This window comes from Xenopus tropicalis, chromosome 5, assembly GCF_000004195.4.
Source record: "Xenopus tropicalis strain Nigerian chromosome 5, UCB_Xtro_10.0, whole genome shotgun sequence".
Classification (NCBI taxonomy): domain Eukaryota; kingdom Metazoa; phylum Chordata; class Amphibia; order Anura; family Pipidae; genus Xenopus; species Xenopus tropicalis.
Genome location: NC_030681.2, coordinates 85448067 through 85467415, shown reverse-complemented (window position 1 = coordinate 85467415; position 19349 = coordinate 85448067). Strand labels below are relative to the sequence as shown.

The 19349-nt window shown below is 36.3% G+C and overlaps 1 protein-coding gene across 1 annotated transcript in view; it reads left to right on the top strand.

Moving 5' to 3' along the window:
• Nucleotides 1-301: 301 nt before the first annotated feature.
• mdn1 (midasin AAA ATPase 1) overlaps nucleotides 302-19349 on the top strand; it is a 126650-nt gene continuing 107602 nt past the window's right edge. Inside the window, exons 1-8 of the mRNA XM_002940316.5 lie at nucleotides 302-1937; nucleotides 11197-11423; nucleotides 12040-12264; nucleotides 12906-13013; nucleotides 13099-13291; nucleotides 13799-14011; nucleotides 18060-18191; nucleotides 18560-18663. Coding sequence (XP_002940362.3) covers nucleotides 1851-1937; nucleotides 11197-11423; nucleotides 12040-12264; nucleotides 12906-13013; nucleotides 13099-13291; nucleotides 13799-14011; nucleotides 18060-18191; nucleotides 18560-18663 — 1289 coding nt within the window. The 5' untranslated portion in view covers nucleotides 302-1850. The remainder of the gene's footprint in view (nucleotides 1938-11196; nucleotides 11424-12039; nucleotides 12265-12905; nucleotides 13014-13098; nucleotides 13292-13798; nucleotides 14012-18059; nucleotides 18192-18559; nucleotides 18664-19349) is intronic.

Genomic DNA, 19349 nt, shown 5'->3' with positions numbered 1-19349 from the left:
ACAAAACGTGCTGCTTTTATTCTACAATATTGCTGAGATATGCCCCTTTTAAAACACTAATTCATGCCCCTATCCTTTCCCATTTAGATTACTGCAGTCTCCTACTAACCAACCTCCCGCCTCTCTCAATCTTAAACTCTGCTGCTAGGATCCTCCTGCTTTCTCCTAAGAGATAGCCTGTTCAGCCCCAAGTAATATCTTTAGCATTGCTGCCTGTTAAGCAAAGGAAAGCATACAAAATCCTTTTGCTAACATTCAAAGCCCTTCAGTCCTCTGCTCCTCACCACAATCCTTCACTAGTCTCCCTGCACGTTCCTGGTCATCTCCTCCGCTCCTCTCAGAACCTCCATCTTTTTACACTATCCACACCCACTGCTCTCTCTTGTCTTAAACCTTTCAGTCTTGCTCTCCTTACCTCTGGAATGCTATCCCCGAATTCCTCCGTACAGAATACTCACCCTTAAAGAAAAAACTCAGAATTCAACTTCTGGAGCACTAAAACAGTATTTTGTCTAGTCCTCGAGTCAACACTTTACCTTTGTGTGGTCTTTTAGTGTAAATAGGGCATCTGAGTCTACCATATTACATGTGGCACTACAATGGCTTATATTACTTTCTAGCATTACAAAACAGCTTGCATTGCATTTAAATGGACAATAAAATTACAACCATTTTATTTAAACAAATAGGAAGCAGAGATCCCCAACCAGTTGTTTGTGAGCAATGTTGCTCACCACTTCTTTTGATGTTGCTCCCAGTGGCCGTAAAGTAGGTGCCCAGTTTCAAATTTCTGGCTGGGAGACAAGTTTTGGAAGCACAGAGACACAGTTTCACTCCAAGCAGAGCCTCCTGCAGGCTAGCAGCAAGCCCTTATTTAGCATCCCCAATAAACTTTTTTATGCTTTGTGTGAATCACCAACACTTTCTATATCTGAGTGTGGCTCATGAGTAAAAAAGGATGGGGGTCTCTGATAGGAAGTATCCAGTTAACAGACCTTAAAGGTCAGTGATGGCAGAATTGTGAAGGGGTGTGAGTAGCAGCGGCAAACGGTCAGATAATGGGTACCGTCATGGACTTCAATAAAAGCATAAATACATACATACATACATACAATGGCCTGTATATAATGTGTTTTCAAAGGGTCTAGGGACTTTTCAGCTGCTTTTTTTTGGGGGGTCCAAACTACAGAAAGGGTGAGACTGGAGAATTACTATAAGAAAACAGGGTATATAACCTGGTTATGCAAAAAATAAAACTGGACCCCAAAAAAGCAAAACAAGAGGTATTGAAGGTTCCATGAGGTGGTTGTGTGACACTTCCAATAAGAATGTAGCATGCAGCTGTGTATAGAACCTGAAGCTGTAACTGCCCTCACCAAGCTTTCCACGGCAGTGATGTATAGGGGTGCTTCACCCATGAGGCAAAGTGAGAACTTTACCTTGCCTCGGGATATGGCAACAAGCTAGAGCTGCGAGCGTAACTGTACAGCTAGGACTAGCAATGCCTGCCTTCCTCTGAGGTAAAAATGGAAGACTAAAACATCAGAAAGTCCCAAGTGTGGCATTAGACAGAAGGCTAGAGAAGTCGGCAAAATCCATCGGCTTTCTGTTAAAATTTCCATCCACCAGCTTAACAAACTGCCTTGAACCACCTCACTCCATACAACAAAGTACATGTCACGTGGTCTATGTGCGCTCCTTGAATCTTTTGTGGTCGCGCCGGTGATGACGTCGCCCTGCACCCGGAAGTGTTTGGTTGCGCTGGTACCGTCCCCACGTGTGTAGAAGTAGTGGATTTTCTTCTGCTGTTACGGCCCGAGTCCCGGGCTCCGTACTTCCGAACAGCGGGCATGGAGAATTTCCAGCTCAGCTTGTACGGACTTAGCACAATTGCTCAGAGGAGCGGTGGGGAGCTGAACAAGTTTCTGTCGAAACAGGTGAGGGTAAGATAGAGAGAAAAAAAAGAAGGCAGGTGATTGATGGGTATGATTAATACTTCCAGCCCGGGGCGAAATGCAATTAGCTATTCATTTATTACTTAGCTAAACATTTAACTATTACTCAACGTTGTGGTTGTTAATGTCGGGAGTTCTGATGAGGTTTCAATTAAATTGTCAGCCCTCCAATTGTGTGATTTCCCAACATAGACTAATTAATGACAATCGTAAGTGGCATTTAGATACAGTATCTTGGGCTAGGGTCTTTTTCGTTGGGCTGTGGGGTATGGTTATCTATAATTGTTAATCACCCTTTAAATGATACTCAATGCAGAGTTGTGGATACATTTTTAGAACACTGTAACACTTTTACACATACACATACATATATTCGGGTCTGTTATGAATTTGTGTTTAAGATGATTAGTATATCCTTATCTATCTACAAGCTTTCATTACTAATTCACTAAAGGGCTATCATTATTTGATTTAAGCACTGTGCTATAAAACAAATGGTTAAAGGGGTAGTTAACCCAGATCAATATTTAGGGGCTGATTTACTAAGACACGAATTCGAATCCGAATTGGAAAAATTCCGATTGGAAAACGAACATTTTGTGACTTTTTCGTATTTTTTGCGATTTTTTTCGGCGCCTTTACGACTTTCCCGTAAATTGTCGCAACTTTTTCGTAACCGGTACGACTTGCGCGAATTGTCGCGACTTTTTCATAGCCATAGCAAATTTCGTGAATTGTCGCGACTTTTCCATTGCCATTATGCCTTTGGAGAATTGTCATGACTTTTTCATTGCCATAATGCCTTTGGAGAATTGTAGCGACTTTTTCATTGCCATTATGCCTTTGGAGAATTGTAGCGACTTTTTCATTGCCATTATGCCTTTGGAGAATTGTAGCGACTTTTTCATTGCCATTATGCCTTTGGAGAATTGTAGCGACTTTTTCATTGCCATTATGCCTTTGGAGAATTGTCGCGACTTTTTCATAGCCATTACGACTTTCGCGAATTATCGCAACTTTCGTATTGAGAGCTCGAAAAAGTCGCGACAATTCGCGAAAAAGTCGCAAAGTACCGATCATTACGAAAAAAACGCATTCGGACGCTTTTCGGACCTTCGTGGATTAGTAAATGTGCCCCTTAGTGTGATGGAGACAGTGATGTTTGCACTTGGTCTTAATTTTTCATATTTGTAGGTTTTGGGGTATTTATTTAGCAGTTCTCAAATTTGGACTTTTGAAAGCAAATGGTTACTATGATCCAGTTTACTATAGCAACCTGGTAGTGGTTTAAATGAGAGACTGGTAGATGATAGAATATGACATAAATTGAATAATAAGTAAAAATACAATTGTTGCCTCATAGACCAATAATATTTTGGCAGGTCAGTGTACCCCATTTGAAACTTGGAAAGAAGCAGATGAAATTAAATAAGTAAAATAATATACATTAAATAATATACATACATACAATAAAGACCAATTGTAAAGTTGCAGGACATTCTATACCATGCTAAAAGTTAAAATAAAGGTGAAACACTTCTTTCACTGTGCAGTTCATATTCAGATTTACTTTTAGTAATGATATGTTTTTGTACTTTGACTCTATATCTGGTTGGAAATGGCAACAATAAGATTAAAGTTCATTTTCCAAACAGGAGAGCCAAAGCATAACATGAAGGTGAAAAAATGAAACAGTGTTGCAGATTGCCTTAAAATAGTGCTGCCTAAATAGAGGCTGAAGGTGCATCTCTCGTGGCAGTAACTCTGTGCTGCTAACAGCAGAAATGTCATTAAGGGCAGACGCCCTTTCCTTGTGTTAGGGACTCCTGGTCAAGACTTTTCCTCACCTGTCAGGTTCTTGCTGAAATGCAACAAACACCATCAGTGCAACGTCTGGGTGCACTGTGTAAAACTATATATATATATATATATATATATATATATATATATATATATATATATATATATATATATATATATGATAAAGCTTTGGATCTACTTTGTGTGTATGTGTAGCCCTATATAAAGTTGTAGTTAAAAAAACAAAAAAAAAAACACCTCAATTTTGCATTTCTACAAACATTCCAGTATTAGACCAAGGTTTTAAATTTTTTTGGTTAAAATATTTTACCCACTTTTATTAACCCATCACTAAATCACTATGTATGTAATTTGTATGTTGTGTTAGGGCAACATACATTTCAGCAGGTATGTGAAAGCTTGGAGGAACAGGGATGAGGGAAGCAAAAATTTGTTGCGGTAAAGCCATGGAAAATGGACAGTTGCTGCAATGATATGTTTTTTTTTACCCGTCCTTACTTTTCCTGCCTACTTAATAAATGAAAGTTGAAAGAACCTTACTTTTCAGTTTGAGTATTCATAGAAATGATTTAAACAATTGCAAGGTAAAGTGCTTTTCATATAACAAAGCAGCTGAGTTTTACATCAGCAACAGCAGTGGTATATTTGTATATTATGGCAATTGAATGTTACATTGAACAGACAATTTGGTGTATCATTTGTATTTCAGAGAATAATATTTGAGCAATAATGTATAATAAATGTTTTAAAATTGTTTTTCAAGCTAATACATCTGTTCTTCAGTATTAAATATGTCATTTTGAAAGCAATTGCAACACATTTACTAACTTCAGAAACACTGGAAGCAGTATTGTTTCTTTAACAGTGCATATGCTGGTAGTAAGGAATGTGTTCTTAACTGTAGCTGCAACATCTTCTATGTTTTGAAATAAATAATTGTGGAAAGGAGAAAGCTTTATTTAAAAGTTGTGTTGCACATAATAAGGGTATGTTCATCAGCTATATTGACCCTGCTGTCATTAAAACCACTGGAGTATTTTTTAAGATTGCCTGTTGTTGAGATCGGCTGTATTTCAGAGATAGTACTGGGTCCCACAATGGGAAGCACTCCATAGTGACACCCCCCTTCTTCCCTTGATGGGGGAGTCTCACCCTACCTTAGTTGATTTTCCTTCTGTTGCCATGTACCAGTGTTTTGCTCTGATAAGATCTAAAGAAATCCGAACAGGCCGTCCTAAAGGCAATGGCACCCAGTAAGATTTGTTGTCCATGGTAAATCTGTGCTATTGCGCGCAATAAATCTCCCGAAAATTGCCTTGCATTGTATAAAATTAGGATTGCAGCAAGTAAAACATATTACTTGCGGCGATACAGTTTAATTGCCGGAAATTGCCTTTTTTTTTTTCTTTTCTTTTTTTTGCATTTTCCCATGATTATGCAAGTAATATATCCTAGTGTTAAGAGATTTTCAGGAGATCTGTCACCAGCAGAAGCACCATTGCCAGTTGTTGTCAATGCATAAATGGGCAGAGAGACATAAATGAGTAATTTGAATATTTCTGTCCTTAATTCTTTGAGGAAGGGTTAAGGTCTCTCATGGTACCTCAGAAAGTTAATGGCATTTCTAGCATTAAAGTGGACCTGTCACCCAGACATGAGAAGCTGTATAATAAAAGTCCTTTTCAAATTAAACATGAAACCAAAATTCATTTTTATATTAACACATTCAAACCCATTATAAATGCATTTCAAAATCCCAGCTGTCAATCATATATGTCAATCAATTACTTAAACTTTCCATTAAGCACTCACATTCTCCCTACCTTCTTACCATCTAATTGTGTAGCCAGTGCATGGGCAAGGGCATCAGGTCCCCCATTCTGGCACATACACAAGATTTTGGGGTGATACAAAGCTTGCCTTAATAACAGTGGCCACAAAATGGCAGCTGCCTGCTGGCTGTGATTGTATATTCCCAAGGCTGAAGGAAACGAGATTTATATAGTATGTGAAGTTAATTTTGCTTAACAAACACAATAGAAAATAAATTAGAATTAGTTCTTTGGGTTACAGGTCCCCTTTAAGAAGGGCTTTTAGTTTCTTTGATTTGTATCCTCGATGTACAGATTACTAGGTTTATATCTTCTTGGAGTAGTCTTATTCTGTACTTCTTTTCAATTAATCTACAGTAGTTAATAGGTGTATAGATATTTTTCATAAGGATTAGAAAATTTTTTTTGGTGCATCCTGTAATATTGAATTTTCAGTATAATGGGTTTCCAGATAACATCCTATACCTGTATAGTTTTAAAAAAATTTCTGACTTCCAGCATTACATCACCAAATTTCCAAAGCATCCCTTCAGAATTTGAGTATGTTAGATTTCAAGCCAAACAATTCCACTAACAATTGGTTTACTAGTGGAAACTCCACATTTTTGGAGAGAGCACATTCTATCAAACCCAGAATAGGTAATTTTGTCCTTTTACTCCAGACTGCCCACTACAGGCACTTATCTACCACAGGTCATTAGGTACAAACATAGCACATTCTAAACATGAATTCCAACAGTTTACTGAACATTTTAATGACCATAGGTTTACCAAAGCATCTGGCATGTAGAGGCCCACAAAATGACAATTGTGCATATGAATTATCATGACTATCCTTTCAGATACTGCAAAATAAAAATATTTACTGCATTTTATATGGGGTTAACCCATAAAGTCAATTCCCAGAAAGCTGTATATTTTTGGAATGTCCACATTCTACTGAATCCAAAATAGTAAATGTCTTTTTTATTCTAAATTTCCAAACTGTAAAGCTTTCCTAAAGTTTAATAACATTTCTAAAAATGGTGTTGAAGTTTGCGTTTTGCAGCATTATATCTCCAACATGTTATTGCATACTTAGATAGCACCTCCTAAATATAAATTCCAGGGATCTTTTGTACAGTTTGGTATCTAATTTTCATAAGTTTACCAAAGTGAGGCCCCTGAAATATATCATGTACATTCTAATGTCATGGCTTATATTTCAACAACTTCAAATATATACTGCCTGTTTAAAGCTGAAACAAATTATGCTGACCACAGAAAACCACATATTTTGTAAATCTAGAATGATTAAAATGTATTTCTGCTCCAAACTGCAAAACTTCACTAAAGTTACCATATGAATCCCAGGGGACATCTTATCAGTTTGATGGCCAGAATGCATAAATTTACTAAAGGATATGGTGCATATTTTCTTACCCAGGAATTCAACCTCTGCATGCAGAGCACCCTGACACTTTGTATTTTTGGAAAGTATACATTTTCTTAAATCTAAAATTGGCAAATGTCTTTGTACTTCAAAGGTCCAACTGCAAATCTATAATAAAAAAAATGAAACAAACAATAATTAAAGGATGAAAATGTGAATATGTATGTGGGGAGGCTAATGTGTGCAAAAAAAAACCAAAAAAAGCCCAAAATAGCATTAGAAAATGCATGTGTTTAAATGCATGTCTTACCTTTCTTGGAGCAGGAGGGCCACTGGCAGCAATGAAGGCTCCCCAACCTGCATCAGGAAGTGGGGGGAGGAGCAGGCAGCTGTACTGAAATGCTGAAACACCAAGCATGGTTGTCATATGTTTACACTTTGAGGGACTTTATCATGATGTGCAATGTTTGTCTTTTGTCAAACATGATGTTTAGTGTTATGGCCAAAAGAATCTTCAGAGCCTCACATGTTCCTTTTGGTAACTTTTACCCATAAATCTGTCACCGGTGAAGCACCCCTGCAGCTTCAAAGTTTTCCCAGACTACTTCTTCATGGATAATGCTGTGATAGTGACTCTCCAGAAGTTGGACTTTTCTGATAGATGTGTATTTGTAAGATAGTGTAATCATGTAAAATAAAAAATAAATTACTGATTTCATGTTCTGTGACAAAAGAAAATGAAACTTTTCAACAGAATAAACATTTTCATAGACACTGCATACTAAAGCTAAAAAGTACATGGTTAACTACCAGTAGTTTAAAAGCATGCTGCAAACAGCACTGGATTTGATAGAAATAAGTTACTGATTTCACTTGCTGAATGTAAGTAGAATATGCTGGCAACACAAAATAGAAAAGATACCCCCTTCCCTAACCCCCCAACCCCCTGACCCCAACTTTACTCTCTCTATCTTTCCTCCCCTTCGTGTTTTATATGTAACCTACCTTATTGTAAAACAAACAATAAAAACAAAGTTTAAAAATTAATAGAAAAGATAATTCAGCAATAGGACCTATGATCCAGAATACTTGGTAGCTCAGGTTTTTTAGGATTTGAATTACCATACCTGAAGTTTCTGATGCATTTAAACATGAAATAAACTTAATCGGATTTTTTTGCCCGCCCTGTCTAGTGATGTCAGCCATGGGCAGGTGGGGTGTGGATGTTTAAATGTTTATGGTAATCCAGGCCAGAGTCCGTTGAATATTTTTTGAAGTGTATAACTAGTAAGGCCTCACTGCTGAGCATTTTTTTCCACCCCCGGCCCTAAGAAGAATTTTATTGAGACATGCAACTAGAAAACTTTTGAGGGGGCATGATTACATTTTCTGGCTCAAGCAGATAATTAATAGCCAGCAGAGGAGCATGGTGGGCCATGAAAAAATCATGCTGGATCGCGCAATACTTCTTACCAGGAGTTTTTAAAAAGGCAAAATTCTATTTTTATCCTTCAAGTTAATGTCTTTTTAAAAAAATGTTTTCTTTATTAATACAATAATGTATCCATTCTGTACTCTGAATGTAATATAGCATATGTTTATTAAAGTGACACTAAACCTAAAGCTGTCCCACTAAAGACAGTATCTCTCCAGCTGTTGAAAATTGCACATTGAAAACTATTCACCAATTAGAATTCTACTGACCAAAAACTGAATTACAGATGCAAGAGAATTCATCAGTAAGAATGCTGATTATGAGCACTATGTCAAGCATCTTGCAGTTATCTTTCATATAGTTATTGTGACTACATTATATTACATTAAAAAAAGCATTGGGATAAAGGACAGACTTGTTTAGTGCTGGGAAACTGATCCTGTGACTGGAGCTGGAAAATTAATCAATTTTCAATCAAGTTTATTTTAATGTTTTATGAATTTTACAAAGTTGTACAACACATGGAGAAAGCTTTGCAAGTATCTGTATATATTGGTCAACACAGGAAAAAGTTGCTGTACTGCAATTATCAGCATGCCTTATTACATTACATAAACATTTATTTATAAAGCGCCAACATATTCTGCGGCGCTGTACAATAAGTGGGTTTCATACATTTGGACATACAGAGTAACATATAAAGCAATCAATAACTGATACAAGACGTGAAGAGAACCCTGCCCAAAAGAGCTTACAACTTATCCTTGATAATATGTTAAGTATGCAGGGATTTGTTGTCAACAACCACAACTAAGTGGACAGTGCAGTGCAGTAGGATTTATTGGTAAACTAGTAAGAGGAAAAAAAATTTACTTTCAATGGAACAGAACTGCATACCTCCCAACTGTCCTAATTTTGGGGGGACAGTCCCTGTTTTAACAACTCAGCCCCCAGTCCCGGATTGTTATTAAAAATCCCCCATTTCCTTTGATCTCCTGCACTTGAACACCAAAAAAGTCAAACCGAGACTTAAAGGGCAATTTCCCATTTAGTAGGAAAATTCTAAAAACCACATAAACCAAGACCCCAAAACCTCTAGAAATATGTTCAAACTTTACATAAACTGCAATATTTTGGAAAATGGGAGTGAGATTTAGGGTGTGTGGTCACAAAAACTGGTGTGGTTCTAAAGCGCAGATAAGCGCAGAATGTCCACAGGTAGCAGTAACCAGACAGCATCAAATTGAATGGGTTATCAATTGGATTTGGGTGGGTTTAATTCTGCATCTCAAATAAGCATCAGGCACCCACATGAAAGCTCTTTAATCATACACAAATAAAACCCATATGATCTGAGGTTCAAAACAAGTATGTAGTATTTGTCATTGTTGATATGGTTTTAAGAAGTAATTAATAAACACTCCTAAGGTAGTGAAAACAACATCTGCTGTCATACAAGATAATTACTATATGCTGCTTTCCTGTGATAAAATGCTAATAATAAAGTCATTGGCTTGCCACATTAAAAACAATGAAACCTCTTTGTAGCCAGCTATTTACAGCAGATACTAATACCTATCAACCTTATGGTGGCCATACAAGGATTAATAAAAGCTGCCAACAGTTGGCAGTTTATTGGCCTGTGTATGGGCTTACCTGAAAATTGACCTAAAGAAAAATCTTCAGCACACCGCTTTCATACTCTCAGAGGGTGCTTGACTTCCTCAGCCGCTCCCAAGCCTTTTTCCATGTATCTTTGCAAAGGGGAAAAAGCACACCAATATGCTGGCAATGTCACCTGAAGAAGGGGTTACCCCCGAAAGCTTGTGCTGTTTGTTTCTGCAAATAAATGAGTTAAAGGCATTGCAGGCATGTTGGTGTGCTTCTTCCCCTTTGCAAAGTAACCTGCAAATTGGGCAGATGTTGCTTGGGCAGGTTTTAAAATCCCATCAGGGTGTGGAGCTCAGTGGCACATTCATGTGGTCCTTGTCCTGACGACCTGAATCCCGTCAACATGGCCTGTGGGTTATATGATTGGATCAATCCCATTTGGCCTTTTTTGGTGGGCATATCAGTGAAAGATCTGCTGATTTGTTGACCTAGCCAAACAAGTGGATCTTAATGTGTATGGCCACCTTTAGCCTTTTGTAAGGCAGAGTGCATCAATATAAAAAACAGTAGATTTTAAAACAAAATTCAGTGTTCCAAGTTGAAGGTCCTAGAAGTTTGAGGGCCTTAGCTTTAAAAATAGTTCAGTTTAAAGGAAATGTTCCATCCACACGTTATTGCCTCCTGTGGTTGCTTTACCATTGTTTTAGTGTAATATAAGCTGAACAAACTCAATATAAGTTATGCTTGGTGTGTAATTCTGCTTCTCAACATTATGTTTCAATCTTCTTATTGGCAGTGGCTTTTTTTTTTTTTTTTCTTATACAACCTATTTGCAACCCTGATTTCTGAAACTATTACTGTCATGTACTCTTAATTCATTTGGTAAAAGGATTTTTGCTTTTTGCTCACAAGACCTGTGAAAAATTTGTCAAGGGATTATACTGCAAATCTTTTGATTTGTGGGGAAACCATGCATTGTGTGTCTGGATATGCAATGGTGTGCTCTTTCTATGTAATAAAGATTGAAGCTTGAACATGCTCCTTTCAACGGTCGTTGTTCCTTTAGATTTTTCTCTAACTGGGCAATCCTTCCCTGTTCCCTTCATTTAAATAGTTTTGCATTATTTAGAGCTGTATAACCTAAAGTCTTTTATCCTTTGTTTCTTGCAGATATGGAGTCCCCAGGACAGAGAAGCTATCCTCAACATTTTAGCCCAGTTGTTGCTAGACAAGGAGTGCACAGTGCTCATTGGGCGACAACTTCGACCTTTGCTTTTGGATCTCTTGGAGAGGAATGCAGAGTCAATCAGAGCTGGGGGCCAGATTAACCATGATCTACATGAGAGACTTTGTGTGGCAATGAGCAAGTTGATAAATTGCTATCCCGATGTACTTCCGTAAGTAGCAGTTTTTTTTTCTTCTGTTTTGTTGTTACCCAGGAACATTCCCCCTCTGCAAATGTATCATTAAACCTATGCAAATTCAGGTAAGCTGTATTGCAGAACCATCCTGTTAATAAATTCAGATATGCAAATATGTAATTTCTGTGTTTATGCAGTTTAAGTAAATAAAAGATGAGCGTTATGAATGGTATTACTTTAAACAGCTTAATAATGGAGTAAAAATGTAATGTATGTCATTGCAAAATATATTCTAATTTTGTGGTCCTCGCATACATACTGCATCGTTCCTTCAAACACACAATACGCTTCTGTTCTCAGGGCTTGTATAAATCATAAAAGGGCTTGTAAAGTAAAAAAATAAGTATGTTTACGAGCTCTCCATTAAAAAATAAAGCTGTCTTCAGTATCCTTTTAATAAAAAAATGTCTCCCATTTTCATAAACTTGACCTTCTAACTGTGATTCCTCCCCTTAGCTACTGTTTGTAAATATGCCCCAGTAGAGGGTATGTTCCTATACGTATGATAATTTTTTATGTGATCAACATTTTCACATTACCAATACAATGCTGACCACCAGTTAAATATCATATGTATTGATTTATGTTTTAGGTTTGCATTAAGATATTTTCAGAATGCCTCACCAGTTTTCCAGAGGCTCTTTTTGGAGAGCTGTGACTCTGGTGCTGTCCGATATGGACGAAGACGCATGAAACTGCGAGACTTGATGGAAGCTGCTTATAGGTTTCTGAAACGGGATATGTTCTCCTTTCGAGAGCTGTGGGATTGGAGTGTCTGTTTGCCTCTTCTTAAAAGTCATGATCTGACTGTCCGGTGGTTAGTCCTTTTTTTTTATTTCTAATATTCATACCAAATCCTGTGTGTGTGTATATGTATCATCTGTTTTACTTCTTTGTTTCTTTTTGTTTGACGTTAATGTTCAACCTTATGCAAGGACACGTAACACTTACATTCCCCTATCCCCCCTATTATTAGTAACAATGAGATTACACAAACAGTTTATTTTCCATTAAAAATGTATATTTTTTTTTTTACTTGTACGTACTCACATGTATGTGCATTGTATGTATGTTTAAAATCCAATGCAAACCAACATGCACTCATCAGACTCCAGGACAGCGGAGAAAAATTTCAAAAAAAGCTTTATTGGTGGTAAAAACCTAACGCGTTTCGTGTGACACCACACGTATTCATATTCATATATAAATACAAAATGCATTAGGTTTTTACCACCAATAAAGCTTTTTTGAAATTTGTGTTGGATATTGAAGTTGTGTCTCTCTTTGCCATGGGTCTGAGGCATGGCACCCGGGCCATAGAAAGGAAGCGGTGAGTGAATATCTTGTATTTCGTACCTACATGAGGTTATACATTATTTGGAACGGAGAGTGAGAGAAAAAAATTAAGTGAAGGGTTCGGGAATATTGTGTTAAAATGTCTGATGTTTCTTTTTATAGGTACACTGCCCATTGCTTGTCATTGGTTACCTGTATGTCTGATGCAAATAAACAGATATTTCTGAAGAAAATGTTCAGCACAGATGAGCTAATTAACTTCAGGCTTCAGTAAGTAACGTGTATATGCCGTTTAATGATTCAATCCTTCACAGTTGAGGCAATGTAATGGCCAGCTGTGTGTTTTTTCTTTCAGGTTCCTGGATGAACTGCAGAACCAAAATCTGGAGCGAGGTCTATTGATGGCTAACCAAGAGAAAACCACGTGGCAGATAAAGAAATGCCAGCATTATACACAAGGTCAGATTGTGTCTGGCGACCTTTGTTCAAGCGTTGTTCCAGTGTGTGGCATCATCCTACCTAAAAAACAGTCGAAGGGACAACATTCGGTAAAGGAAATGTATTAATTTATAAGAGCTTTATACCCTATAGTTAAATAACTTTTAACAAAAATTATATGTATCTCTGTACCTTTGTAACACTGTTTTTATAGGGCTGAAATTAAAGATATTTAGTTTTGCTTTAATATTCTGTCTTCTGTCTTTTTGACTATAGGGTAACCAATATTTGTATTTTTTTGTTTGTATTTTTGTTATTTCTACATTTAATTTATAGGTTCCTTATTAACTAAATTTGTTTTGTCTAATATACCAAAATAATTGTATTTTAGCTGGGAACAGCAATATTTTTTATTAATAGTAAAGGATAATAAGGCTTAGCAGCTGATGTAATGGAAATGAGAAATCTGGTGCAGGAAAACAACCATAACATTGTTAAAGATTGTGTAAACTAAAATGTGACGCCCGCATCCTTTTAAAGATTATTTGCTAATCTTGAGAACATTTAAGGTAAGTCAACTGCAAGTCTGTAAATAAATTTTTTTCTATTTTCTCCAGGAGGAGAGTATTAGCCAGCTTGTGTTGGTAGAATCTACTTGCAAAAACCTTCATAGCCTTGCACTAGCTGTCTCCTACCAGAATCCTGTGCTCTTGGAAGGACCGATAGGGTGTGGAAAAACTGCTTTAGTGGAGTACTTAGCCACTGTTACTGGACGCCACCAGCCTCCTGACATTCTAAAGGTTCAACTTGGAGATCAAACTGATAGTAAGGTATATATAGCTCAGGCCATTGGCGAACAGTTGTCACAGTTTGTCAGTACAAATAAAAGATTTTCAACGCAATTACAGGAAGTGTCTTGGCGTGTTTTGACAATAATAAAAAATATAACTTTTTTGTTATATTGCCACGGAAGCATAGTTGCCACTTACCTTAATAAATATGACCATTCTACTATGGTATGTTAATCTACCAAAAATATATTTTAGGTTCAGTTTAGGAAAGAGTAATAGTGGTTATCTATTACTAGTTACAGAGAAATAATGTAACTTATACAGAGCTATGCAGTATTGGCCATTTATGACATAATTCCTATGAAATTAAGCTGATCAATTTCATAAGATTTTGAATTTAGGTCCAAAATGCTTAACTCTGAAAAAAAGGCATGCAGTTGTTGCCAATAGATTGTCATTGCAGGTGATTACTGTAGAAGTAAAATAAGGGCCAATTCTGAGCATTTATTTCCCATTTTCCAATCTATTATAAGGGATCCAAATTTTAAGTAACTTTCTAACATACATTTGTTAAATTCTTTCCATTGTTTTAAAGATATTTGAAAATGTAGTTGTAGTTTTAAAGTTGTGTTTGTTTATCCCTTTCCATTCTCTGGTTCTGACCCTGGAGTCAAAACCAAAGGAGCAGAGAGCATAAACGACCAGACAGACACTGGTTTTAATAGCAGTTACATTTACAAATTACTGTAAAACCATTAAAATGTTTATTTGTTTGGAATTACATTCTCCCCGTGCAATTGCCCTAATAGAGTAGACAGATCATAGTGGTCTATATAGATCCTATATATGAAACACTTTAACACTTTGCTTACAACACTCCAGGATTTTGAGCCTTGTGCTAGTGTAAACAGATTGTGTCATTGAAATAACAAGGTTATGAAAGCTAAGGCCTCCACGCCACAACAGTTTTAAACTATTTATGTTATTAGAAGTGCATAAATTAAGATATGTAAGGGACATTAGTATGAGGATCCTTTCAGAGGATATCTTAGGACATCTAGTTTTTTCACTAAAATATGCGAGATGTTACAGACCCTTTCTCTTTTTTTTTTTTTTTTTATATCTAGTAGTTATCATTTGTTACTTGAATTTTCTTGTGTGACATTTTTTTTATGAGAATTGTACAAGGTTTTTGTATTCTTTTATGGTAATACAATTTAAGATTTCTCAATGGATTTAAGTAAGTTTGAACAAATATTTGAGCTTTCGGAATTTTTTTGGATTTTATTTTTTTGGAAGATGATATACAGGTATGGAACTTTTTATCCAGAATGGTCAGGACCTGGGTTTTTCTAAAAATCATTTAAATATTGAATAAACCCAATAGGCTTGTTTTGCTTCCAATAAGGATTAATTATATCATAGTATGGATCAAGTACAAGGTACTGCTTTATAATTACAGAGAAAAAGGAAATCATTTTTAAAAATTAGAATTAATTTCTTATAATGGAGATGGCCTTTCCTTAATTCGGAACTTTCTGGATAATGGCTTTCTGGATAAGGGATCCCGTATTTATAAATATCTACAAATCTTAATCTGTGAAAGTTTTTTTTTGTCTTGATAATTAATAGATCACCAATTTAGTGTGATTTAATCGGTGTATGGATATGGGACATATTATCCAGAATGTTTGGGACCTAGGTTTTTCCAGATAAGGAGTCTTTCCATAATTTGGATCTCCATACCTTTAGGCTACTTATAAATCATTTAAACATTAATAAAGCCCAATAGAATTATTTTGTCTCCAATAAAGGTTTATTATACCTTAGTTATGATCAGTCATAATATTGGTATATTATTACAGAGAAAATGGTAATAATGTTTAAAATGAGAATTATTTGAATAAAATGGAGCCTATGGGAGATATTGGGTTTCCGGATAACTAATCCCATAGCTGTATTTGAAGGCAATTAAATTTAAATAAAATATGAAATCAGTCATTAGTATTTATTCATTTTTGCAACTGTTAACATTTCTTAAATTGCTATGTGTTTTCTCGCCCTAACCCAAAGCACAAAGATGAGAAATAAAGGCCCACATTTACAATGCTAACCCCTTTACCAGATGGGCTCACCTTAGGGAATGATCAGGAAAGAAAGGCAATTAAGGAAAAAGGGGTAGCTCACAAGTAATTTCACTTGTATTCTATTATTGAATAAGCAATTCATAGCAACTTTTCAGTTGATCTTCTTTTTTTAGTTATTATAGTTTCCAACTTTCAAATGGGGGTACGGACCTCTGAGGCCAAAAAATGATGCTCTGTGAGGCTACAATTTTACTATTATTGTTATATTTTATTACATATCTTTTTATTTATGCCCTTTCTCTCATATATTCCTGTCACTCACTTAGACCACTGTTTGGTTGCCAGAGTATTGGACCCTAGCAACCAGATAGTTACTGGAGTTCCAAACTGGAGAGCTGCTGAACAAAAAGCTAAATTATTAAAAAAAAAAATAATAATAATAAAAATGAACAATTTTATATTGTCTCAGAATATATACTCTCTCTCTATATTATACTTAAAGTAAAGGTGAAAAATCCTTTTAACTAAAGATAAGCAAAGTAACACATTTAGAATTGAGAACAATGCAAGGAAAATCACTACAGAAAAAGTGGTTTTCTTGAGATTGCAGGGGATATGCAATCAATCAGTATAAAAACATTCATTAAAAGTTTTCAATGGTTTTAAACGTATTTGTAAATCTAAAGGTCCCCATACACGGGCCGACTATAGCTGCCGATATCGGTCCCTTGGACTGATTCGGCAGCTAATCGGCCTGTGTATGGGCAGAACAGAGCGGCCTGGCCGACCGAAAGTGGCCAGATCTCGATCGGCCAGGTTAGAAAATCCAGTCTGATCGGGGACCGCATCGGCTCGTTGATGTGGTCCCCGAACTGACTGCCCCATAACCACAAATGTAATCCGATCGTTTGGCCCCAGGGCCAAACGATCGGATTATTTTTTTTTTAAAATTACTTGCTACCCGATATCGCCCACCCGTAGGTGGGGATATCGGGTGAAGATCCGCTCGCTTGGCGACATCGCCATGCGAGCGGATCAAATAGTGGATGCGCACCTTAACTGAAGTTGAAAGCAGTATTTATCTCCTGTATGTACTCTGGGTCTGACTATCTAGGAGTCAAGAATCCTCTGACTTTTACTCAACTAACTTGCAACATTGTTTTCGGAGTCAGGGCCTGGAGTGCAGAGAATGTAATCAGTTCTTGCTATAAAATAGTGTAGTTTTTTTGTTAATCTATAGTACATTTAGTCCTAGCTCAGACTGCAAGAAATTGGATTGATTTGTGCTGTTACTGATGCCACTGTCATGTTTTGGTCATGGGACTGATGGAGGCAGTACAACTGATAATACATATAGAAGCTAATTTTTATTGTTGCCTTTATTCAGACAATAGACAAAAATTATTAAACTGAAGGAAATAAAGCGAAGCTGTGAATTCTCTTCACCCACCTACTGACATAGTACATTGGCAGATAAAGTTTTTTGTTTGGACTAGTAGCAGTCAGACAGAATCACAATATGTTTGTTAAAAACAAATGGGCAAAACTGATCACCCAAATCTGTGTATGAATGACCAGCTTTAAAAATCAGTGTGAATGTTTTGATCCTTGTTTTGTTCTTGAAGTTTTGTTCATAAATATAGAAAAAAGCATCTCCAAGAAATGGAAGCTCTTCCCTTTAATAAATGTTCTGCACCATTATATGAATAAGGTACCCAAATCCAAAGCCACATACAAGTCTGTACAAGTGAAATTTTTTTTAATTAAAATATGTTCTATAAAAGTAGGTGGCAGAAAACTATAGGTAAACTTTTTTTTTTTTTACAAATAAAATTAATTTCTAAATGGAGAGAAATATTCTTTTAACAACATCCACTTTAGGTTAATCAGGCATTCGTTTTTACAGTGCCCCAATTTTATTTATCCAACAATTCACTGTTAGATGTCCCAGACAAAACTGCTTATTCTGATGCTATGGTGTATAATATTTACCCTTTTAGATGTTGCTGGGAATGTATCGCTGCACAGACATTCCAGGGGAGTTTGTGTGGCAGCCGGGAACCCTGACCCAGGCTGTTGCCAATGGACATTGGATCCTTTTGGAGGATATTGACTATGCACCGTTGGATGTGGTAGGTAGTCATCTTTTGCCAATCTAAATATTGGAAGGCATTCTCGAATCAACTTTATTGTTATCTTATTATACACATTAGAGTACTGTAGGTAAAACAAATTTACTTTCATATGTGTTTAAAGTGTTAAATAGAAAATGACTTACTTTTCAGTGAAAATATGTAATAAGTAATTATTGTTGGATAATTCAAATTAACTTTTCTTTTATTGTTATTTTTCATGAATCAGTTTTTATGCTTTTGTTTTCCTGTAGGTTTGCCTAAGGTATAGCCTCTAATGGTATCACTTTGCCAAAGTGTAGTGAACTCACTGTCCTCCATTTATTATAGTACACAAGTAACTCACTGTTGCTTTTAACTTCTTATAGATCTCAGTGTTGTTACCTGTTCTGGAAAATGGAGAGTTGCTAATGCCTGGAAGGGGAGATTGCATAAAAGTAGCTCCAGGATTTCAACTCTTTGCCACCAGACGGTAGGGCCATACAGTCCATTGTATTGGATATGTATTGTTTCATTCGCCTTAACAATAGTAAACTGTTTACAGTGGTATAATGTGTGCTGATCTGTTTAAATGTTATACAGTAAAAATTTGTAGCATATGGCTGTTGACACTCACCTGTTACAGGTAAAATGTGTTAATTACCCATATAAAGCATATGGGCACCCCTGTGTGGAAGCAAACCTTTTAACAGTCCCCTGATTTTTAGCTTTCCCTCATTTTTTTGTGGTCACACAATGAATTTTCCTCAATTTCTCCCCCCCCCCCCTGGATTTTACACCATTTTTTCTGGTACCCTGAAAAATTTAAACAGGTTTTGCTGTGTTTCAAATCTGTGGTATTAGAATTCTGAAAATAATTTTACTTAACCTTGAGCCCTGTGTGAGCCTTTAGGTCATTAGAGGGATCGTTATAGAGATTGCTCCAGAAGTGCTTACTCTTTTTATAGAAATAAATACTGGAGGTCTTTTTAATGAAGCAAGTGCAAAATTCGGACTCAAATTCATCATATACCACCAGACACCATATTTTTTACTCGCATGTAATGTTTTCCCCAGAATTCAACTGTAACTGCAGACACCCACAAAATGGAATGTGCCCTATGGTTATTTTGCAGAACTATATTTGTGTGCAAATGACATTATTTGTGCCGATTTGGC